This window comes from Melospiza melodia, chromosome 2 (assembly GCF_035770615.1).
Source record: "Melospiza melodia melodia isolate bMelMel2 chromosome 2, bMelMel2.pri, whole genome shotgun sequence".
In the NCBI taxonomy this organism is placed as follows: domain Eukaryota; kingdom Metazoa; phylum Chordata; class Aves; order Passeriformes; family Passerellidae; genus Melospiza; species Melospiza melodia.
Window position 1 is genome coordinate 24,612,684 of NC_086195.1, and position 25,935 is coordinate 24,638,618.

General features: G+C 40.2%; 1 protein-coding gene across 3 annotated transcripts in view; it reads right to left on the reverse strand.

Moving 5' to 3' along the window:
- CMSS1 (cms1 ribosomal small subunit homolog) overlaps nucleotides 1-25,935 on the reverse strand; it is a 223,588-nt gene that overhangs the window by 8,262 nt on the left and 189,391 nt on the right. The window contains exons 2-7 of one of the 3 annotated variants that reach the window (XM_063148093.1): nucleotides 23,935-24,016; nucleotides 12,097-12,197; nucleotides 7,390-7,461; nucleotides 3,651-3,780; nucleotides 940-999; nucleotides 139-241 (exon numbers count right to left, since the gene is read on the reverse strand). In XM_063148093.1, the coding sequence (XP_063004163.1) occupies nucleotides 139-241; nucleotides 940-999; nucleotides 3,651-3,780; nucleotides 7,390-7,461; nucleotides 12,097-12,197; nucleotides 23,935-23,944 (476 nt within the window). In that variant the 5' untranslated portion in view covers nucleotides 23,945-24,016. Of the gene's footprint in view, nucleotides 1-138; nucleotides 242-939; nucleotides 1,000-3,650; nucleotides 3,781-7,389; nucleotides 7,462-12,096; nucleotides 12,198-23,934; nucleotides 24,106-25,935 lie in introns of those variants that run through there. The other 2 variants (XM_063148092.1, XM_063148091.1) reach the window with 2 other exon arrangements.

Here is a 25,935-nt window from a genome sequence, read left to right on the forward strand (position 1 = left end):
GGATATTGCATCAGTTGGAGGCAGTGAATTTGCTGGCTAGCAGAGGACAGTGTCCCAGTTTTGCCTTTTTGCCTGTGGTTCCAAGCCAAAACTCCTGACCGACTGCCAACCTCAACACAGCCCTTGCTGCTGACATACTTGATGAGCTCCAAGGAGCGCAGGGCAGAGCTGCAGAGAACCAACATCACCACTGACTTCTTCTCCTTGTGGTTCCTCCGGAGCTTCGCCCACTTCGGACAGACTGCAATGGAAAAGCCCTTGTAGCCACACAAAGTACTGCATGCCACAGTTTTAAATTACTAGAGTACATGATGAATGGTAGCCAGCAGCAAGAACACACATGCTGACTCCTCTGAGGTCTGGAACTTTGGCATCGCTTTTGTATTTAGTCATGGCTGAGAAACTGGAAAATGGAATGCCCAAAATAAATAAAATACAGAAATATCACATAACTGAAAAAACTAGATAAGCATTAACAATCAACAGTTTTTAAGGTGATGAGCTTATTGTCCTCATTTGCCACATATGGCAATTTGTATCAGAGAAAACCATCTGCAAAGATACATTTACCAGACCAGAAGTTCTATATAAATATACAAAGAAAAAAAAAAATTCACTTGGTTCATGTCAGCAGACAGCTGCAGGACTTTAATTCTAAGATAATACATACCCCTACTCATGAAGCCACAATAAATTACTGACAAATAATCCCTAGAAATTATGAGAAAGCCTAGAACATTTTTGATAAAAAAAAGAGAAAAAAGTGATAAACTAAATAAGAACCAGAAAAAAAAGACCTGTCATTAAAAAAAATTAAAAGCCTTAAAGTAATTAATATTTCATAATAAGCAATATTTGGAGCTACATATAAAATTGCAGTAATATTGCCTTAACTATATTTTTCATACAACTTTTATCCAGACCAACATTTAAACTCACTTTCCTTCAGGTATGAAGAAAAACTGTGGGTAAGATCATTGGCTGGCAAAAAGCAGGAATCTGAAAACATAAAGGAAAAAATATTTTTGTGGTGTATTTTAACAGCAAAGGGAGAACATGTGTTTGCAGTAAAACCACTAGTTATGTCGATGGAATCCCACCTTCATAAATCCATCATCAATAAATTACCATTTCTGAAACAAAAATTAATGTAGAAGAAACTTTGTATGGGTTAAATCAATGAAGGTAACACCTCTGAATTGCAATTTCTTTTTTTTCACCCAGCCTGAAACCTTGAATACTGGGCTGCTGTACAGGTGTGATCACATGCTTTAAAGGAAGTTTTCATATGTCTTTGCCACAATGAATCAAAGCCTCAGCCAAAAGCCTTACACCCCTAGACTGTTCCTCCAATGTACCTGAGATGAAATATGTTTGTACATCCCTCAAATGATTCATACTGTGTAAATGCAAGAATCTACCAATAATTTACTTGTCAGTAAGTTAAGTTTGTTCACCTTTTGGTCTTTCATATTGTGGCAATCCACCTAACTATATCAACCCTAACAGCAACACCTCCACAGTATTTTCAGTGCTTTTCTCTTTCTCCATTTCTTGCTGACTTCCTTTTCTCTGGTCACTGTTAACAGTGTCTTTTAAAAGCACTCTGTGGCAGACATGCCATTTAATTTCATATAATGGCAATGGAGGTCCTAACAGGTTCTTTGGAAGGTCCTTTCTCATGCCTATACAGAAAATCAAAGTTCTTAAAAAGGTGATTAAAATTCCATGGTCTGAAAACTTGACACTGTTGTTAAGGGCTCTTTCCCTGATGGAACAACATGCTTTTGCAGAGCATTAACAATTCTTCTGTCCTTAAAGATTTACATATTTATCACCATCTTGCACGAAGCACAGCCCCTCAGGGTGCCCATGGATGTTTGCTAACACATTTTCTAAACTAAGGAGTTTTCTTCAAAGACATTATTCATGCTCACATGGATGGTGTACTGTGCTAATGCTGAGAGCATCCATCCAAGATCTCCATCAGAACAGACAATGCAACAAACTTGCTTTGTAGCCAATGCCTGGCTCTAAGTCCCGTCTTGCTAAAACCTTTTATTTTGCACTGATTCCTATTAAATCCTGAGGCTGACATTTACTGGAACTTGAGCTTCAAAGGAAATAAGTATGTACAACTGAAGCATCAGCAGCTGATTTACTTTAAAAATCATGTTTAAAAGATGCACTTGATGCTGGTGGGGATGGGCAGGGGCTGATCTTCTGAATACATGTTCTCATTAATGCCTGACAGCTCAAGAGGTCCTTTCTGAAGGACACAGCTTCAGTCACTGACTCCTCACCAACACTGCAGTATTCACAACAGTTTTAAATAGAAGTTTCAGAAAGGGGGGAAGAAACACACAGCTCCAGACTGCAGCAAGAGACCATGCTGACTTTCTGACCAACCCTGACCTTCTGCACTTTGCCAGTGAACAGGGACACACCACTCCAAAGTAGCTGCTTGTTATTTACTCGGTGCTTTGACGTGAATGACTTGACAGCTGTACAAGTTCATAAACTCCTTGGCACTCTAAGCCTTCAACTCCCAGCAAAAAAATTAAGGAAAAATATAGCCATCCAACACGTATGGAAATGGGTGACTTCAGTAGCCCAAAGGGCTCTTTTAACAAGAAAGAAATCAAACCAATTTATTATTTCCTAAAAATCTTATATACCAAAAAAATACTTAACACAAGCTTTTCAAAGAAATCTATATGGGATTTTTCCAGGTTTTCTTGATCCAGGAACAAAGCTGAGACTGCCCCACAGAAATAATGAAGGGTTCACCTAGAATCATGGGGATTAAGGAAGAGCACCTAGAGAGACAGGTTTATGCATTAATAAAGCAAAAGCACTGCTGGACTAGAAGGCTCCTGCATTGGGCACAGGTCACTGACAACTCAAGAAGTCCCAAAGGTGAGTGCAGGTTGGTTACCAGGCTGCTGCTGTTCATGAGCTCTACCAGCAAATAAGGGACAGTGTCTGCACAGGAGAGGCAGAGAAGTTCAACACTGCCATCATCTCCAATGCAACCTCCAATTGACAGAAGCTGAGCCTGCTCTGTCTTGCTTTTTGCCTCTTCTATCTGGCTTTTAACTGGAGGCAGGATACAGGGAACAAAAAAGGTCCTCATGGCTAAAATTTGGTCACTTCACACATGGAACAAAATTATCACCTCAGTTCATGCCACTCCCTGAAAAACCACTGCATTCAAAATCTCATACCCACATGAGAATGATGCCTCATTATTCCTTTGTCTATTTCTGTCAGCCCCTTATTATGCATTGACTCAGATAATCCCAGGAACAAAATACATCTCTCACAGCATCTTGGGAGCTACTATTAGGAATCTTAAAATTATTATCAGAAAAGTCAGCATCAGAAATGAATACTTTATAATAAAAAGAGATATTTAAACAATGTTTCATTTCCATTCCTCCAAGAAACCTCGCATTTATTCCAAAGAAACTAACATTTCAACTTAAACAGCAAATTAATATACAGTAAAAAAGAAAAATAAGAAAATATTTTCATTAAAAAGTACAACTCAATTATGCCCCAAAAGTCTTCTATCCTCTGCAGAACAAGAAGTCAACAGTATCATGAAAAAAACCCATTATTTACATATTAAATAAAGGATAAGTTACCTGACAGCTTTAATTCCTCTATTTCAATCACAGAACGGTTTTCACCAAAATGTTGACTAAGCAGATTTTGTAGATCTGCAGGGACACCAGGTTTTGGAGCAGATTTTTGCAGAACATCAGAAATCTTCTTCTAAAAAATCCAAGTAAAATGGATTAATATGGTATTTTTTGTATCGCTCTTTGGCTAGCTAACAACACTGTACATAAATGTTCTTAATATCTTTATACAGCTATATCAGTTTAATTATGGCTTAATTGGGAAAACACCTTACAATGGGACAAGATTCCCTTTGTCTTCAGGGGGAATGCAGAGTTCAGATGCAAGCTGAGATACCTACACAGGATGGTCTGTGAGCCTGAACATTAAAAATCTTGTGCATTCACCTGAAATGCTGCTGTAACAAAAACACAACTGAAAGCTCTTTTTGAGTTTTGCTATTGCTACACTTTAGTATCAGATTGAAAGTTCAGGCTTTTTTCCCCCTAATTTGTTTTAGTTTATTATTGTTAAGGCATAACAACAAGAATCAAATGATGTGATGTGGTTATATTTTGATTTAAACAGGGCAACCTTCTATCTATATTTGGAAGGGAAGATGGTTAGCTATATGCACAGAATACCATACCAGGGTGATGAAAATTAGTTAAAACAGCAGAACCACAGGTCAAGCAGCAGGAACTCACAGCTGCTTTGCTCTCCCACGCTCTAAGTTTTTTTAAAAAAATAATAATTTTTAGAGACTGAACATGAGTTCATAATGATTGTGTTCTGCACCTTAGGAATGTTACCAAGTAACAGGTCTGAATTCTCACTGAAGCGACAGGATTGCTGTATTTTTTGCCGTAATTAAATGGAATATGTAGTTAGAATAGCCCAAGGTTCCCATTGCCAGCACTTAAGAGAAGCAAATGATAAGTATTTTAGAAAACAGCAAATTTGCAAGGACAGAGGCAGTCTGGAGAGAATGACAACAATGTGATGCCTCTCTAGTTCTTGCTGAGATGTGTTTAGATTTTGAAAGGACAGTTCAAGGTTTCTCAGCTGTGTAAGCTCAACTGAACTCATCATCAAGGGGACACGTGGTAGCATAAGTAGAGATGAAAAGGAGCAGAAGGGTGCGCTGAGGATGGAACAAAAGGGGCTGTATTTTTGAGGCAAAGTGGGATTTCACAGAGATGAGGTGGATCTGGAAAAATTTTTGGCAGCTTTGGAGGGACGGTGGGTACCTTTAGTTTGGCAGGCTGAGGTTCAGGACAGCAAAGATAAATCAAAATTTTGAAGAGAAGTATGTCAGGAATTGTAATGTCGGGGACAGACCTTCTTCCATCCATTCTTTCCCTCACTCCATCTCAGCACCTACTTCCTCCTCTCTTCCACCCCCCATCATTCTGTCTGTCCCTCTTGCCCAATACACCCCAAACACTCCAATAACAGCAACATGAGGGGCAGAATGCTGAACAGGAAAGGGCCATCTGGGGGCTGCCAAAACAGCAAAGGCAAGGCAAGCACTGCCTCTCTCAGCCTTTCCCACTTTGACACTGCCTGCTTCAGCCCTGCTAAAAGCCACATGTGGGTTTGCAAGACCCCAGCTTTGGCAGTGGGAGACATGGAGATGAAGTGGTTTTGCCTTCCTCTCAGTCTAGCTCTGGCCTGGTGCAAAGCCCTCTGCAGTCCCTGGAAGACTTTGTGGAGGACCTCTGGCTGTTCTGCAGGTTTCTGCAGTGCTTCCATCTGCAGCATTCCTTCCCAAGATTCCCCTTCACTTTCCACTGTTGTATTTTCCTGCCATGGAACAAGTGCCTTCCCAAAGCATGACCAGAGGCTGTGGGAGCACAGCCAGCCTCTCTGTGAGACCCACAACCAAACCTCTCCATTGTTCTTCCCAACAACCCCAGACATTTCTCCCCAGCCCTGCCTCACAAGCTGCCTGTGAAATGACCCACATTTGGGAACCTCTGATTTAGCAGACAGCAAGACAGATCAGGCTCATTTTACCTGGTAATTCAGTGTAATTCACAGGACTGATACATTATTCATTGTGCCACTTGGTTCCTTCAAAAAATTATTGCCCTCTGGAGGGGAGAAGCCTGATACAATGAGAAATTTTTTAAGAGCAAGAGCAGGGACACCTGAGCAAACTCTCTTCCTTCAAGGAGTGCTGTGGGGAAATGTTCCTCATGCAGGAAGTTCTATTATTTTTCTTTCAATTCATTCCAGATGCTTAAAAACAAAAGGGCTTTCCCCCCTTTTTCGTTACTTTTGGAGACGGCACTTTGTTTGGAAGCCACAGACCAACATAATAAATGTTTCCTGATGGGATTTTTTGACAAGCTGTGTATGTCAGCTCAGTGGCCCACTGAAAGCAAAGGTGTAAGTAGGCAGCTGCTGTTGGCCTGAGAATGGGGTTCCTTGCTAGGGGGGTTTGCCAGCCCCTGCCATGGCATGCCTTCACTCTGGCTCCAGTGGAGTGAGTGCTGCACTCACTCTGCCAGAGCCACATTGACAGCAAAATCCCACTCTTCCTTCTTCCCATTCCCTGGATGGTTAAGAGGGCTAACATAACATAAAAAGGCCACCCCTCAGCCTTGTGAGGGTGCCAACTATGCACAGTCTGTCCCCCTACAGAAAGACAATTAACTTGCCTGGTGCCAGATAATCTCCATTTAGACTGCAGGGTGTGTTTGTTATTGTGGGTGAGGATGGAGCATGGCCAGAGGGACAATACAGAGTATTTATTTATATACTTATGCAGAGAGGAGAGGAGTGAACAAGGACAGTCCTTGGCTCAAAAGATGGAACAGCAGCTGGAGCCTGACCACACTGTGGGAATGGGTCACATTCTGCAGCAACTGAAGTTCCACCTTTCTTCCATACAGTCACCTTTTCCTGGTGGGCAACAATTGCAGGTGGGGTGTAGACATACACAACCTGTGGCAAAACCAGCTGCTGGTTTCTCTGGGTCTGGATTGAAGGCACTTGAGATGGTAGGTCATGTTCAGACTCAGGTGTTTACTGTTTCTTATCAGTAAAACAGTCTCACTACTGTGAGTTTGGCAGTTTTTCATCAGCAAAGCACAAAATGGGTAACAATCTCTGGTTACAAGGTCTTTTAAGACTAAACTATCCAATTAAGAACTGACACCTGGATTATTTTCCTTTTTAACCCATTAACTGATCCCAAAGAGCCCACAATGGGGACTTTTCTGCCCAATCACAAAATGCTACACAAACCCAAGAAGAAGAAGGAAGAAGAAGCATGAAGAAGAAACCCAGGACAACACCCTGTGCCCTCCATCTTTCTTCCATCCACAGCATACTAAAAATCCCAAACCTAAGTTTCTCACCAAGTGATACACCTACACTACTCTCTATAATCTATTGCACACTTTTGTGGATTCTAGTATATCTTGAAGTCTAGGAAACTTTCTCCATTAATGAAGGTCAAAGTCAGTGCTCCCCTGGGGGTCAAGGCACTCCACAGCAGACAGAGAAATATTCCCAGTGCCCTGGGTTTCCACAACAACCCTTGAGTGGAACAGAGACAATGCCACAGGTCAGGTTGGGAATAGGTATCTCAAGTAAGATTTAAAAATTAGGAATTTCTCTCCTTCTCTAAAAGAGGCTGCAATATTATGACCATGTTACTTCTCATCACCACAGGGTTGTCCCCATTCTGCATCTTGTAGCAGCATTTAAACCCACTTGCCAGACCCCAAACACACTCTGGGACACTCATACCTTCTTCCTCTTCTTCGCCTTCACAGCACTGTCTTGCTTTTCTTCAGGTTGACTTAAAAAACACTCTGTAGGCTGCAAAACACATTAAAAAAATAAGTAAGGAAAAAAGTCACCAAAGGAAGGCAAAGGAGGTAAGAGGAGATACAGAAATGATAATGCTGGGCTAGGAAAAAACAATTAAAACTGAACTTCCCCACCCTTAGAAGGAATCAAATCCTTACAGTTATAGTAATTTTGTAAAGTAAAGTAATTTTGGCGTTGAGATTGCTGTTGCAACCAAGAGAGGGAATAAAAGAAGAGAAAATTGAAGCAATCAGGGTGTAGTCATAATTCCATAAAACGGTGAAAAGCAGGTTTTGATACATCAAAAAAAAATCACGAGGTAAACATGAACAAAATTGACCACTAAATTTATATTTTTTAATCTCCGCTATTGTGAATGATAATTTTTCTAAACTTTGCCAGTAGTGTTCTAAAATAACTGGGTCTAAGGTGATCATCCAGACAGTAAAAATAACATGGAACTGGGCAAGATTAATTAGAAACAATCATGCTCTGAAGTTCCTTCTACACTTGTAATACAAAATTTAGGAAAACATGTTTCAAATTTGTCCTACCCCATTCTTGCTTTGACTTTTCATAGCTGGCAGGGTCAAACACACACAAGAAAAATACATGGTGCTATCATTAACCCTCTTTTGTGCTTGAGTGCACAGGCTGAATTGGTCCATTTGTACCAGAGTCCCTGTTCACATAATCCAGGGCTACGATTTGACCATAACCACCTAAAATTGTCCAAAACAGAGTAAACGAGGCACAGACTTCTTTTGTTTTGAGTGTAGCAATTCTCTTGCCTTTTTAGGGCCTTCTACCTAATGGAAGTGTACATTTATCTACACAGACAGACTTTGGAACTTAGTAAGTGACTTGCTGAAGAGCAATGGGAAAATAGGCTGAGCTGCAGGAAAATGCTCCACGCCACGATGATGCATTTGGCTGCAAAACTCTGCTCTTGTGAGAAAATGTGGAGAAGACTCATCACATGGAGCATTCCAAAGCTCAGGAACAGCAAATCCAGCACTTCTCCCTGGGGAAAGCCTGAAGGAAAAGTATCAGCAGGAAAGGGAGCCTAGCTGAAAGCCAGAGAAGCTGCTCCTGTGTTGCCTTGGGAAGGCAGCTTCAGTCAGGCCAAGAGGGACAAAGGAAAGCAAAGAGGAGTTCAGAGTTTCTGGGCCTTTCTGAGCCCTCCCTGCACTGCCCCACCTTAGCAGGAGGACACTTCATGGCAACTGGTGCTAAATGACCCAACCCAGCACACTCCTGCCTGTCCAAGCCAACTCTCACAGCCTTATCAGGAGCATTTTTTTGGGGGTTTAATTGTTTATATTATGTCTTCATTTCTCTTCCCCCCGCCACTCCCCTTGCTAAATCAGCTATTAAAACAGGTAACCACCATGCTCAACACAAATAAAGAACCTCTTTCTGCGCTGTGATGCAGCCTCAGCCACTGCCCTTGCCAAGGAGGGAGTATTGTACAGCAGTGGCTCTGAAACTGGTTGAGGATTGAAATGAAACTTAGGAATTACGAGAGAAGGTTTGGCTGGGGACTTGCTACAGCTAGCAAAGCACCCTACAGCTACAGCTGGAATGTCATGCAGCCTGCATCAAAACCCATGAGAAGTTGTGATACGGATTATATCTTGTCTCAACAACAGAATTCTGCCCCTGTGATTTTCTCAGCTATAAACAAAGATTATCTTCACTAGAAATGAAGGGAATGACTGCAAGTGGAAACTCACTTTAATTAACAAAAGTCTTCCAGAGTTAATATAAGTTTTCTTGCTTTATTTTTGGTTTGTGGCTATTTTAAAAATCTCTGTCCTGACTCTGATTCAAGTGTTTTTAAACCACCACCATACGTTTCTTCATTCCTATCCCTATACCATTAGCATTCCCAGACACTGAGACTGAAACAGAGCTACCCTCTGCTCTACTCTTACACATCCCAGCTGTCCAGAGATACTTAAAGACCATTAGCCAGGTGTTTTAATCATAAATTTTATGTTCAACACCATCTTTTATGCAGAGAACAAGCTTTTGCATTGCTCAGTCAAGGGCTACCTACAAGCAATCAAAAAGTCAGAGAAGGGCCAACCTGAAATCTGTCCTCTAGTAGAGTTTGATGGTTCCCTATCCCAGTGCTGCTTCCAGCATACTGAAAAATGTCACTCATTCACTTTGGGACCATTTCTCCCTTCTTATACATCATGACCTGCTTTACATAACTCTGCAAACACTCCCAACTCGTATCAGTAGGAGCAAAGAATGAAATGTGCCATACAGCTGAAAAAATTTCTCTGAAATAAAAAACTTCTCACTGTTAAGCCTTCATTCAAATATTTGAAAGTACCACCAAATGCCATGGCTTCCTTTTTGAAGGCAGTATGCAACCCTTTCTTTCAACAGCCACAGAAACAGCAGGTATCACAAGCACACAGCAGGCTTGTAGTCAAAGCTTTGCTTCCTTAGAGAGAAGCATGTTAAGACTCAAAATTGCCTCCTTTACACTGCATATATATATTTAGGCATAGTATAATATGCCTAAATTATTAGCCCAGCAATAGTAAATCCATGTTATTCAGACATTAAAAATAGTGACATAAAAAGAGAAATTTTGTGGTGGTGAAAGGCTGTAAACTTACATGTCTTTGATGATCTGCAGTCTAAAGTATTTTTTTTTCAGCATCTGATCTATCCTGAACTTCTGACCCTTATCCAAGCATTAGTTGTCTACCTACTCATGCAATAGCTCTTTGCATGCCACCCTTAGGAAAAGGTCATTTGCATGCTTTTCTTATGCAAGACACAAAGCAGACAACCACTGGTTTTTGACACTGCTCCCTCGCGCTCTGTGTTTTTATGCTATTTTTACATGGAAATTCTTAAAATGCAGAAAACAGGAAATTTGTGCCGAGACCGGTGATTTATGAACTAAAATGTCATAAATTCCTTGTTTGTTAATCATACACAGAGCATAAAATATTTCCTGTATTATATTTCTAACAAGTTTTTTTTCTTTACACGTTGCCAAAGTGATGGGAAATTCAAATGTAGAGTGAAAACAGTCTTGCATGTGTGTGAAAGTTTACATTCCAGGTCAACCACATACTCTGACTTTTGGGGTTTGTGACAAAGTAAACACATCACTGCATCACTCAGACTGGAGAGAGATCACTCACTTCACTGTAAGCCCGAGGACAGCCTGCAGACATGGAACATGGATGCTCATTACTCTGTTGGGGTGTCTCGTGACAGGCTCTGAGGTGCCAAGTCCATTGCAGAGCAACTTCTAGCCTCTGAATAAGGCAGTGTGAGTAAAATGGGTTTTGTTATTTGCACCAGAACTACAAAACCACCAGCTTTCCATAAATAACTCTGATTTGGTATGTCTAAAAGACTGGCAATAACCCATCCATGACTTTGAGCTCCATAAAGCATTTCCCTCTAGCAGTTTCACATCTAAACATCAAATCACCTGATTCCAACATGCAGGCTGATATTCTTTATGTGACAGAAAGAGCAGTGGCAGGTGTTCTGCTACAGCTGAGCAGTGCCAGGCTACCTTGGTAAGTAACTTGTGTTGGCTGTCCTTCCTAAAGTTCTCATAAAAAGGGTCAAGCAACCCTTCCAAACTAAGTGTCTTAACCCACTTCTAAATGACTAAGTGAAAATGGTGAGAAAAGGTGGCCCCATGAGAATTCTCACCCCTCAGCATCTGACCCCCTGGCAGAGCATGTACAAAGGTGATAGAGCTTTCTCCTGTATTGCTTGGTTCTCTTTCCTAATCGAAACATTGATCTCATTCAGAATATTTGGATCGCTTCACCTTTGGTCTCTTTGGAAAGACATCCAAAACCATAGTGATTGCTATCACGTTGTTTACACTTCTCTGTTACAAAAAGAGAACATCCCTGTAAATGGCTTTCACTTGGGCAGTTGCCTAGGCATTACAGAGTGAATTTATTGACCTTGGGGTCAAAATTGATATCCATAACCTCAAGGAGAAAGAGCTTTCAATGTAATTTTAGCTCTCTGACAGCCACTCAGTCAATTCTCCTGGGTGGTATGAGAAAGGCAGAACAAATTTACCTTCAAACATGAAATTTCATAAAATCAGCCAACCTCTAGATGACTTTTTCCCTCAAACTGGGGTGATGCTGATGTTCCTTGGCATACTCCACGTAATGCTGAACAACACAGTTCCTCTTGGCATTAAATGAAGATTTTAGCAGTGCAAGGGTAAGAAAACATCAATCCATGAAGACCTAAATTCTTTTTCACTTGGACCTTGAACTGGGGACATGCTTGGGTAGATAATCTGTATAACAAATAAATATGGCTTTCCAGACTTCGTGTGTGCAGGGAAAGGGAAAAATTGCAAGGGAGGATGGTCAGTAGCACCATCCAGGCTTGTACAACTGGACAGTCACTTTGTAGGACAGGCCTGGCAATCTCAACTAACACAAAACAAGCATGAAGTTCTTGCTGAAATGTACTAGAATGTGATCACTTCCAAATAAGGCAACATAATTAAAAAAACCCCAAAAACTGAACAGATGAGAGAGAACAGATCAGACAGAAGAAAAGGACATTATGTTTCCCTATGCATTATCATTGTTGTGCTAAACAATTACTTAATTTACAAACCTGCTTTCTTTTCTTTTTCACAGCAGGTTTGGAATCTGAATCTTGACGTGCTGCTGTCCTGTTTTCACTTGCTTTTTCAATAGCTTCATCATCTGAAGGATCTAATCAAAAAAAAAGAAGAGTTCTTGTTACTGTTTTTCAAATCCATTCACCCATCTTTGCATTCAAAAACAGGCATAAAATCTCTAGCTGAAAGGTTGTCACCATAATACAATCTCACAATTGGCAATAAATACCAAATGCATTCTTCTTGCTAAGTTCGCTGATACTTCTTTCAAAATAAAGTTATTTCCTCCTACTAAAACAAGTCTTGCAGATGAAGGAAAAAAGATCCAAGCAAACCCATGTACAAAATCCCTATTCCGAGTTCACAAATGCCTTACTGACACACATTAAAGAGGAAAAATTACAAGGCAGGTATAATGTTCTATTTTATAAAAGATATGCACACTTCCTGCAAGTACATTTGAATTGTGTCTCTTACTTCAGCAATAATTAGACAAAGGCACCACTCCCAAAGTTTGAGCAGAATGTCCACAAGACTAAAACACACTTACATTTTAAAAGACAACTAATAAAATTCAGGTGTCTCTACCCATTCTCTTCTTCATCTCTTTTATCTACAGAGAAACTTTGGGGAAAAAATAAATGCACAGCAACAGCTCCCTCCTACAGTGTTATAACAGTGCTTTAGATGTATTCAAACATAGACTTTTCTATTAGGAATTGAGTTACTTCCCTGATTATTGCCAGAAGTGTTTTCATCCATCAAACTGAATTAACTCAACTTCTGTAATTGGAATATATCTGCCGAACAGGTATTCAGTCATTATTGCAACCTCCTGTATTCCAAAGCTGTAAATTCACAGCTTCAAGATTAAGTTATTTATTTTGAAAAGAGAGGAATAGAAGGATTTCTTAAGTATCACCTGAAGTATAGATGATATATCTGTGCATCACTAGTTGTGAACAGAGTAAACTGATGGTCAGAGAACACGAGAGAGAGAGAAAATCAGTTATAGCTGGTATTTACAAATTCCATGTTGAAATAGCTATCTACTGAAAAAGGTAAGTGAAAGGATATGTGAAAAATATGCAAAAGAATTTTTAAGCAAAAGGTAAGTAAAGGCATGAAAGAGGGGAGGGAAGAATCTCTATTAATCCACAAATGTAGCATTATATATTATATGGTAATCAGGCACTGGCTTTAAAAATCTTAATGTGACAGAATGGGTAACAAAATGGTACATATTTATTCCTAGAATAAATACAGATAAAGATACCATCTCATAATCTTCACTCCTTTTTCCCACCTTGAAAGCCTGTGTAACTGTCAACATCCTAAAGTTGGGGTCTGACAGCTCTTAGGAGTTCAAGAAAGTTTAGGTAGTTGAAAGATAGTAAAGAAAATCCCCTTTATTTTAGGATGTTGGATGCCATTTGCCATGAAATCTTACTTGGTATAGACTAGATTCTTGGCAAACCACAAGAGTTTTAGAAAGAGAGCAGCAACTGAGAAGAAAATTTGTTTTCTGTTCAGTAAGAGACTAAGAGACTCCCAAGTGAAGAGGGTAGATAAATACGTTAATGAACTTAATTAAAACCAAAATAAATGCCATGGAAGAAATGACAGAACTTGTTTGCATCTCAGTATAGGATGAAATCATTCTGAAATCTTAAAATAGGAATTCACCAAGAAAAGCCCTCACTTTCCAGCTCTAGAGCAAATGCAGGAATGTGTGCAGCAAGTGAACATCACAAGCTCAGCTGACCTGTGTGTTTCACTCTCCTTGCAGGCACAGCCTCAATTGGAGCTGAATGGACTGTGGCCACACGAGTGCCACAGCCCAGGCAGAAATGATGTGCCTAGTCCTGTACAGCCCAACACGTGGCAGCAGGTGAACAGGGCAACAAAGAAACCTCAAAGTTTGTTGGACAAAGCTTTTCCTTGCATTACAGAGCAAATATCTTTCTCTCGAGGATGTCCAAGTGCTCCTGTACCATTGTTCCACATTGCAAGGCAAGATGTATTCTATTACCATCTGTGGGCAGTTTTCCTTATCTCTCTCTGAATGATCACAATCACTCCTCCCTCTGGGGATGCATCTGCTGATAACAGGCTATTGAATGTCACTGCATCACTGATAAGAACTACAGCATCCCATTGTGAGATGCTCTGCCCAGAGGGAGGAGCCAAGCATTCCTACCCAGATATAATCTGGAGATTCTGGAACACCAGCATGGCTTCTCCACTGGATTCCCAGAGGAACAGCTGCCTCTTCCACTGGATCTTCAGAGGAAGACTACACCCTTTTCTACAGGACTCCTGCTCCAGCAGAACCACACCTGACACTCCAGGAGTACTGCAGCCACAATTCCATTTGCACTGCTATCAACACCCTGACCAACAGGGTGTCAGGTTGTGTTCTGACTCTGTCAGTGTTGTTCTAGTGTACTGCATTGTTTTATTTTATTCTTTTATTTTCTTCCCTAATAAAGAACTGTTATTTCCTGCTCCCATATTTTTTGCCTGAGAGCCTCTTAATTTAAAATTTATAGCAATTTGGAGGGGTGGGGAGGGTTTACATTTTCTATTTCAGGGGAGGCTCCTGCCTCCCTTAGCAGACTTCCAGACCGAGACAACCATATGGCTGTCCCTGCACAGCAGCAGATCTTTCCTGCCTATTCCTCCCCAAAGCCACTGAGCAGTTATGTCCCCCAGCCACTTTGGAATCTCAGATACAACACTTTGCTAGAAGAAGCTGAAAAATCACATCATTCAGCATACTCCAGAAAGTTCAAAAGGTGTCTTGGCAATTCAGTGTTACCACTGGCCATTACCATGGCCTTGTTGCCCTGTGGATCACCCTTTCTCTGGCAAATTAATTGAGCTGTATCTTGGTAGAGCAGCTTCTGTATTTAAGGGATCCATCACTGACTTCTGTCTCATTTGCTCTGACTCCAGAGGTACTGAAAGAGCAGCTAACTTTAACACACACCAGCTCCACACCCCTGGGGTCTTGGACACACTGCATTGAAGCAGGCTGTGGAGAGATGATATAAATGAAGTACTTCAAAGAAATCAGAATTGCCTCTTCATCCCTCTTGCTCACTGTGCTTGAGCCTCAAACACCCATTCCAAAATGAATTTGCGGATATTTCACTGAACTGAACTGCTGTGTGAGCTCTTTCCAGTGTTTCACATTGAAAATAAATTAGAATTGCATCAAATAGATTCAGGGGAAGCTGCCTGTGATCTGCAAGCATTTCTTCTGAAATCCCACTTGGCATGCTCTGAAAGGCAAACAGGAGTTGTGTAAGTCTTAAATAACCTCTTATCTTTCTCACAACTGAAAGACATGCTGCTAGCAATAGCAATCTAAAACTGGACAAATGGTTTCCATGATCTGAAATAGCCTGACAATGTGCCACCTGTTCACTGCTCATTTGAGTTTTGGACAGCACTTCATGGTGCAATGTCCTCTGCTCTCAGCAAGAAGTGAGAGAAGAGGGCACAGACTCAGACTCAACAAACATCAGATCAGATTTGAGCATCTTTCTGCAGTATCTTTATTTCAGACAACTGGAGAACTTTCTATCTATTCCAGAAACAATCACCCACGTCCCAGTCAGGAAAGCAGCTCATCTCAAGCTGTAATTGCTTGTGACACCATGTCAGCTCCTGTGATGACAGCAGCATTTTGTTACAGGCATCAAAGTACCACAGGCCAGACTCTGCCAAGCATGCTCACATTAAACTGTGTACCTTTCTCTGCAAATAGTTACCTTCATGTCAGTGGGATTACTCACAAAATAAATCATAACTTGATGCAAATCTATGCAGAAGCTCAGAGTTCACCAGCATGTCTGTAACAGACCAGCACTGTTTGCCCTGCTCTGAGGTGTTGAGCTTCCCAGGAGATCTCTCTCTGCCAGAACAGGAGAATTCACAAATCCTTCCTTAATAATAAGCTGGTGAAAATGCAGAACCTAACTGATTAATACAAAGTTGACTTTCATCTGGCTTGAGGTGCAAAGGAGTGGGCAGGCAGGCGCTGACAGGACACACTGCTTGCAACGTGATGCTGTTGAGCACAGCAATTCTCTGCCTCTGCTTCCCTGAGACTTACACCATTTACACAGCCACAAGGTCGTCCAAGGCATCAGAACAGTCACAAAGTGCTCTCAATAAGGAAAAATAAATGGGAATTCCACAACTCTCCATGTGTTTTGCTTTGGTATTACATCAGCAGCATGGCACATACTAACAGGCTTCCCAGTCATGAAGCATTTATATTTGATCTTATTTTGAACCATGCAAAAATGGAAAAAAAACCATTTCTGCTTCACAAATGCACACACACACACACACACACAGAGACTTTTTCATTTATATCAATCACTGTTTAAAATCATCCAGTGCACTGGTTTGTAACTTCTTTCAAATTTAGTACTAACATATGCATGTAGTCTAAGCACATCAATATGTGTACTAATTATACACATGTAAACACTCCTATTAATACATACACATCTGCATGTTTATACACATTCACATAAAAAGTACAGAGATATTTAGATAATTTAACAGGTTCCCTCTAATAATCACCTTTATTAACTAATATATTCACAGCGAATTAATATTTTTTCATTATTTACTGTGGTATTTTTAAAGGCAAACAAGACCTTAATGATATAGGATGTAATGACATGTGCTTTGATGTGAATGCAATTTTGTTCATACTAAATATCTGGTACATACAAATTTGCATTTGCTAGGCTGATTCACTCCTTCTGAGACTTTTGTCCTTAACATGCCACTTTTTGACTCTGAAATTATTAACACAGGAGTTATAATGACAACAACATAAATAATTAATTCCTGTAAGAACCAAGACTGACTGAAAAAGTGAAACTCTTCTAGGCAAGACACTTTCTAATGCCCCAAAATAAACAAAAAGTTATGACTGAAAATAATTTTAAAATTCTTTGGGAAATGCAGCTTGTGGTTCAAGCCAGCCTATGTCTGAAATAAAGATAAATGCAACTCACAGAAATTATGCCAGCCATGGGAATTCTGTTACAAGACAGGAATATGAAGAAAACAAAAGGAGATTTTTGAGGGAGGAAGGAGGTAAGGTTCTTAGAACTCTTCATAATGTAGGAACAACCAACATGTAATTAAAAAGAAAACTTGGAAAAGAAATATGTTGTTTTGTATACATACCCAAGGTAAGTGAGAGAATAATTTCTGTTAGTTTTTTTTTTTTTTAATTTGGTTTTTTGTTTTGTTTTGTTTTGTTTTGTTCTGGAGCTAAGCAAGATCAGGCTTGATTGGAGTCCAAAAGGCTCCCAGTGACAGAATCCAGTACAGGACAAGTTCAATTCTTACCACTGAATTATTCTCTGTGACAAAATTTGAAGGGAACCTGTTTTACATGTCCACAAGGGAGAATCCCTCAACTTTTATTTGATGTATCTGTCTGCAATCAGACATAGTCTGGGCCTGAAATCCCTGTTTTTTTCCCTTATGCTTTCATCAGGGCATAGTATCAGTACTAGACTAGAATTGCATGAGAACAAAGTTTGTACAAAATTTATTATGCCTCTCCCATCCCTTCTCCCCTTTCTGATTTCCATCCTTCTCTGCCTGTTCTAAAACTGTCTCATATCTGAAACCACATTGTAAATAAAGCCTCTGTCCCCTAATTTTTAACCAGAAGTTCAGTACACTGTGGATACAGGTTTTGTATTTGTTATGCTCTCTTTCTAGTTTCAGATATGTTACAGGAAATTATGTGCTTGTCATTATTCTGCAGGTGCACATAGTTCAGTTTGGGTGTGCTGTGATGGATTAATTTCAGGCTGATTTGTAACTGGTATTTTTATTTACTGGTTGATTAAATTGTACTGATATGTGTTCATTAATCTGGGGCAAAATATTTAAAGTTCTCCCACCTCTAAATTCAGTAGATTGAAACACATTTGATGCCAATTAAAATGCCAAGTGTGTTGGGCACATCTTAAAACTTTTCTTAATTGCCATTCTTCTATGGGAGGAAGGGAGAAGAGGGGCAGAGAAAAAAATATTCTGATACTTCCTTATTATTCTCAGTTTTGCTATCAAAAGCTGGCCTCAATCTTCAGTGAATCAGATTAAGTAATCTCAAGGTCAATGCACTACTTGAAATTTTTCTCACTGCGTCTCTCCTGCATGTCCCATCAGGTACACACAGTGCAAGGTCAATTAAGTTTCTGTAAAATGTAACAGCTGTCAGCAGAATTGGCTCCCAAGTCGCTGTTCATCCTTGCTCAGCTGAGAGGGCTCCTGTTGCCAGCAGAGTTGTGCTGACCACAATAGCTGGGCTAAAAGTGGCAATGACAATATGTTACAGCACACCCCTCTCCTGGAGGCAGCAGAGAACTCAGGGCTCAGGTCCTGCCTTGCTGCCCTCCAGTACTCAAACAACAGAGGAGCTCTTGTAAATGCAGCAGGCCTGGCTGGTGGGCTGGCTAACTAAGAAAAAAGGATTAACATACTTGCCTGACAAAAGGGAAAGGTTCTGAATAGGACTGGGAGAAGGAGGAACAGAATTCAGCACTTCACACAGTCCAAACCTAAATTACTCAGCTGTGTGTCACCAGCACAGCTAACGCCAAAAGGAGGATCTCTTTCATGTCTACCAGGTCAATCCTCCCTAAATTCCCTCTCTGTAGGCAGTGGACAGCTTTGATTTTCCCTGTTGAGAAGGCTAAGAATAGCTTAGATACCCTGGAGCCCATGGTGTAAAGCCAACTGGGCAAGCAACCGCCATGAAGCTCTTCTGGGGACTTCCAGATCACAGAATGGCTAAGAATGCAAATTTTGTTATTAATATGGTTCTTCAGACAAATTGCTGGCTATTTATCATGGCAATACTTTAGAAATTTCTAGTAAATAAAATAAAAAATGTTAGATACAAAAGCAATCTGTCCTTGGGAAGATCACCACATAACCATTGCATCAAAAATAGCCATGACAGTGTCAGCATCCTTTTCTTTTCTGTGGCTAAATTAGAAAGGGTCCCCTGGCAACTCACGAAAAATAAGTAATTCTCCCCATCACAGACATGCATCAAGTGCAGTGAGTGGCACAACTGAGAAATCTAGATGACACATTACAGAAAAAAAATCCCAAAACAACAAAACATCTCCTTACCTCCTTGACTAAGGATTAGCAAAATAATTTAAAGCAGTAAAGTAAAACAAGATCTAGTCTTAGAAATCAATACAAGAACATATTCTCACAAGAAATGAAAAAATAGTATTTAATTGTATAAAAAGACATAATATTACAGCTTAATGGAAAACTTAGGCAATTTTTGCAGTTTAGCTTTTGCAAAATGATCACATGAATCACATGAAATGTCTTCATTCATAGGGCCTTAAAATATTTGGGTATTTTGACCATTTAGAACTAAAGAGGGAACACTGAAGGCACTGGTACCTGTTGTTGTCACTAGGGAGCACAAAGCTGCACAGAAAGCTCTCTTGCAGGTTATTACCAGTTAGCAACCATTCCTCTGACTTTACCAGCCTGCTGCAACAGAGACAGAGCTGCCTTTCTGCTCAGGCTGAGACAACCTCCATAGGAATTACACATGGTGCCAGGCTCCATCCTACCAAGCCATGCACAGTCCCCCTGGGCTGGGCAGTTCTGCCTTCCAATCACTACAAACTAAGGAGACCCTTCCCAAAACAGGTGCATTCCAGCACAGCAGTGAGTTTTGATGTCTGCAAGGATGCCTCAAACTTGCCAAGGTATCTGAAATAAGGTATTTCCAAGTGTGTTAGTGAGGCACACCTGAGGGGCAAACAGTGTGGGACTCAGCACAAACAGACACAGCCCCATCAAAGATTCAAAGGAGCTTCAGCTTTGTCCCCACAGGTAACATTCAGATAAATAAATTTCTTCACACTCCAGCAGGCTAAGCCTCTGCCAAGCCACTCTATAGGAATTCCTGTAACAGCTCCTAAGGACTGGCAAAAACTTGCACTACAAAGTCAAAGACAACATTCTTCTGGAAATGCAGATCCTCTCCTGGGGCAGTTCTAAAGACATATCTAGCACAAACAACTATTTTTGCCTGATAAATCCTGTGACAGGATATTCAGTTAGGTCTCTCTTCTTTACTCTGATGGATAATTTAAATTAAAATCACTGTCCATTCAATCAAAAAAAGAATAGGTCTTAATAGAATAATATCAAGTTTATTTTCATTATACTCTGATATGATAAAAAAATGGTTTTTTATTACAGACATAACTATCTGCAATGCAAGGGATTTCCCATAATACATTTCTAACAATTACATCTCCCCTTTTTTAAACACTTTTACTTTAATACTCAAAACAGGTACTTACAAACTAATTTCTGACATGACTTGCTGGCTGGGAGTGAATTAAGAGACAAAATACAGGGCATATCAGAGAATAAGATCAGAGGAAATCCTCTGTTGCATATATGTAAGCACAGGAGAATAAATTTCATATGATCGAGACTAAGCCCAGCTTGTAGGATAGCTACAACCTCACCCTCTTCATAACTTATTCGTTGTTATATTTTGCCTGTAAGACAGAAAGATGGTAGAAAAGCCACAGAACATGATTGATCAGAGGTAAAAAGTAGTAGGCCACTCCCCTTCTAATAAGAATTAACTTTTTCACCTGCTAAGTAGAGGTTGAATATCCCACTTATGCCTTGGACAATGGAAAACAGCATCACCAAGGTGAGCAGAGAGAACTCAGTATTCATTTAGTCACTGGAGTTTTAAAACCCATGGTTAGAAAGGACAAACATGAAGATCTGACATGACAGAACATGACAGGTCCTTTTACTGTTTGCCATCCAATTTAATTTCTTCATTATGAGCTTGCCAAAAAAGAGCAACCAGAGACTTCAGCACAGGGTACAAATCATATAAATCAGTATTGTTCTTTTGTACCCTTCACCAATGGTATCATGAGTGAAGGCTGACATAACATGCACAAATCACTTCAGTCTACTCTTTTTCTTTTGTTCTCTCAAAAACTATCCTTCAAGCTGAAACTTCCAATAATCTCCTTATAACTCCAAGTTTAATTCAAAAGCATTTTATAGATAGATAGGGAAGTGGGAGACTGTTTTGTTTAATCCTGTCCAACAGTTTATGCTCATACAACAACGTTGTCCAACTCTGAAAAGCAGAGGAACAGGGCAAGCCAGGATACAGAGGATACAGCTGACCACACTGGAAATTGTCTGAGTCATTATGGTTCACAATCTCACCTTGTAAATGCTCTGTGGGATATTTTAACAACTACAAATGTCTAGGAATTTGGGGTTAATCAAAAGAAAAATCAGCTCACACATACTAGTTACAGAATGTTTAACAATGTTGAGGGAGAATCCCACGAGCCTGGCTTGAAATAAGTCTCAACCTCAACACAGGCATTTGGGATAGGAAAATGCCTGGGCTCTGGAAAAGCCAGACCAAACTCATTCCACAGGAAATGCTACCAAATAAAGCTGGACAGTTAAAAACTGTCAACAAATATGCAGAAAACCCATTCACAAGGAAAACACAAGAGCTCAGGAAAAGCTAGGCACAAACTAGGGGCCAGACTCTACTGCATTTTCCTCTTCATGGTGCAGACAGAAAAATTAAAGTCATCCTAAAGAAAACTTGAGTGTATACAGCTGTCAAACCAAGCACTTTTCCATCCATCTTGATGAGCACATACAACCACTTTTAAAGCTTTTCCCCTTCCTCCAGGAAGTTTGCATCACTGGGGTTGGTCATGCAACATTTAGAGCCCTGTACACATGAACAGGGCCACTCTATAAAGGCCTCCCCAAAGATTAACTCCCTGCCCAAAGCCAACCAGTGTGTTATTTGTATGAGCAAGAAATCACTCCTTCTCCACAATATTCCTATGGGAGAAGTGCATGGCCCAGTTCCTGCCAAAGAATCACTAAGCCTGTGCCTTAACACCCACCAAACACTGTGATTCCTTCTTTTTTTAAGACCCATGAAGCTGCTGCTTGCTGCAGAGGGTGCAAAGCTGGTGAAAAAGAGGGTGAAAAGTATACTACTCGTGCTGGGGAGGAGTATATATTCCCTCCTTTATCCTCACCACCTTCCTGGTCTGAATGAAGGGATCTGTGGTGAATTCAACATCCTGGCACTAGAGAGAGGGGTAGAATTGGCAGTGGCACTGTGGAGATGGAACTGGTAGGGTTGGTGAGGCTGTCATGAGGGTACCACCCTGGAGCACAGGCAGCACAATGCTACCCATGTTTAGTGATGCTGGTGACCTGTACATTCAGAATTTCACCACTTACACAGTGCTATTCAATATACATCTATCTGGAGGTGGATTTGTTCCTTTTTCAGGTCCTCTCTTCCAAATCAAACACCAGCATTCTTCGTTTGTTAAAATATTAACTTCTGACAAACATTTATTTGTGTTAATGGGGAAGAAATAGGTAAACTGGGAGGAAAGATGAACTTGGATAAATCCATAAAACTACTTAATGGGTGGGGTCTAGCCTAGGTCTGTCTGTGACTGAGTTTCAGGCAGGAATGTAGCATGGTCCCAGATGTGATGTCTCCCTTAATACTGCCAGAGATTTGTGCTTTTTTACTGTTCTCTGTATTGGGAAGCAGCTGTGGCTCACAGCTGCAGTTCTTGCTGTGAGGGTAACACAGAGAGTCTGGCTGATGCTGTGCACTTCAAGTCCATAGATCATGATAAAATTACACAGTGGAACTTGCCAGAAATAGTAGGCTGCAATTAAAAGGATATATAGCACACATCACAAAAACTTAACAGCAGAAATTATTGTTCACAGAGACACTGCTACTTTACTGACTACTGATACCCACTGATTCCCACTTTTTTGGCTCATGGATGTTTTGCAGATGCACACATCTGTAGTATGCAGTTATCACAGTCCTGACTTTTCTCAGGTTTTCTCTGTACATGGAAAACTGCACGCATGCATATCATGTAGCATACACTCACACAGATGTCAGCACCAAATAATACATCCCACTGAAGAACAACACTGCAAACAAATAAAGTCTTTTATCCCAGCTCTCCTACCCATCTTTACACACAAAATGAAATGACATTTTGAGCTGCTCTGATTTCTGAAGCTTTTTTTATTTAGAAGCCTTCATATGACATAGAAGTATCAGATCTCCATTTGACAGAGTATCAGGTTGACTGATATCAAGTTAAACTCTCCTTCAGGCTAAGAACAAAATACCCTGACATGTTGCCACACAGAGTTAGAGTGGCAAATTCCCCAGATTATAACACATCTGTTGAAAACCAGTTCCCTAGCACAAGGGTTATGTTTCTATGCCTCTTATTTTTTGCTTTCTCCTTCTCTGCATATACTTCACATTTCTCTGCAGTTTGATTTCTGATATTGCAGCTTCTCATCCCCTTTTAAGCTATCCTAGCATCCCAAATATATACAGTACTAGAATATACACTTGTAGATATAACTCACTTATCCAAGAAGTCTTACTTATTATAAGAGCAAGTAAAAGAATGGGTAATTTTTTATAGTGAGAAGCATTTAGGGCAATACTGCACACTCTGATATGTTAAGGTTTTTGAGAGGAGGAAATGCATCGGGCTTGTCATCTATGTCAGTGCTCTGTATTTAAGACTAACAATTACAATGCAATCTCGCATCTGCACAGGCCTTTTGTGAACTGACATGCAGCTCATTTGTATAAATGATCAACTAAAGCACATTATGAGACAATCAGCTCTAACTACCAGGAAAATAAGAGCCCATACCTAAATTCATTTGCTGCAGGCAGATGGTAGATTGCTTTTCTGTCCCTTTATGCTGCAGTCCTGCTCCCTTAGATCTTCTCTCCTAAGAGGGGGACATACCAGGAGGTCAGTTTTCTGACAAGGTCATCTGCCTTCAGAGTATGAAGAGAATTGCACAGAAAGTGGGTTGGGCTATATTTAGAGTTTGGTCCAACTCCGTGCCAAGGTCCCCCCCGCTGTCTCTCTCTTGCAGCACCGTCTCAGGTTTATTCTTGCAGATTCTCAGCCCACAGAACACACGAGAATAGAAAAGTCGCTCTGAGCTACTGCTGGATCGAGGGTTTTTTGCAATTTGCTAAAAACAAGTGGATCAGCAGTTCAGATGAGAACTCCTTAAATCACTCACTCTTCCAGTTCTTATCTTTATTTAAGTGGATTTTCCCTTTTCAGTTGAATAAGGGGAGGAAACTGCCTGGGATAGAGCAAAAAGACTCTCCTGAGCTAAGGTAAGGTTGCTTCATTTTTGTATTGTCATTGTAATTACAGCTCAATTAATGATTTGGATCAGATATGCTTCTTCTGCTACACCAGTTTTGCATGTCAGTATTAAGAGTATTTTTAGATAATGAAATTCTCCATGTAGAAATATCAATTCTCATTATCACTGTCCATAAGAAATGGGAAAATAAAAGGTTATCAGCATGTGAAATAGAATATATACTATCTGATTTTTACCTGCTTAAATTACTGTAAAAAGCACACAGCTATGCCAATAGACTATATCATTCTGAAAATGAGAGAACCCCAAATGTGTGGCTATTTGCACATGATTACATATACAGGCATGCATTTAGATGTGCTGAGTGATGTTTCAGCCACATTTTTTTGCACAATATGAGCAAGCATGGCAGCAAGTTTGTGATATAGGGCTTGCTACAAATGGCACAGTAAAAAAAATGGCATGAGTAAAAAAAAATAAAATTAATAAATGAACATGTGCTCAAATCCCTTTATAGTTCCAAAGTTGCTCAGCTCCAGAGTACAGGCAGTATTACAGATCATATTGTATTTGATTTCCTTTCCACTGTATGCTATACACTGCTTCAGCATTGCTTCTCTTTTTAAAAACACATATGGCTCAACAATTTTCCTCATTTTAAACTGCTGTGATTCTTAAGGGAAAAAGCCTCTGGGCAGAATACATCATTGCATACCTGTCTGTTAGGAGATCCTAACACACTTCAGGTCACACGGCCATCATGATACTGTAGTGTGGATCCAACATGAGGGGAATGTTGTCATGTAAAGACACTCTGGAGCCATGGATTTAGCACTGGCGCACACACACACTTTCTAATGCAACATGACCTCAGCAAGACCACAGGAATGGTAACATGAAAAACTGGGTAGGAAGGTCCACTTGATCCAAAGGTCCAGACACGGATGGGACAGCACCAACTCAGTGCACAGCATAATCACTGTGTAAAAGCCTTAGCAGAAGCAACTAAACAAAGGCAGATGGATTCTGGATTAAAATTCAGCAAAGAACAAGAGAACTCACTGTGAGTTCAGCTAAGGTGACTGGGTGAATTCCTGTACTTATTTCAGGTTGTCTTAATACAGCTGCTGGCTAAACAATGCCATGCATTAGGCTATAAAACATTCTAAGTTGGCAAAAGTCTTATCTGCTGAAAAACTTCTCATTTTGCTCACTCTCAACTATGTATAAGATCTTCTCATCCTTTGCTTCTGATTTTGCTTAGTAATTTATGCTTGGAGTCTTGAGTGTTAAGTTTATTTGACAGAAGTAATAAACACAATCCATTTCACACAAAATACTTCCTAGTAGTGCTAAGACTGTTTAACAAATGAAAATTATGGTAGCATGCCGTGGAACCAACTTGGGCTGTGTTGCATGTGATAACTCTGATTCATCCAGAAGGTTTATATTGAAGAAAAGGCTGTTAAAGGAGGGTTGCTGAAATACTGCAAATGCATTTATCAAATTTATCAGCAAGTAAA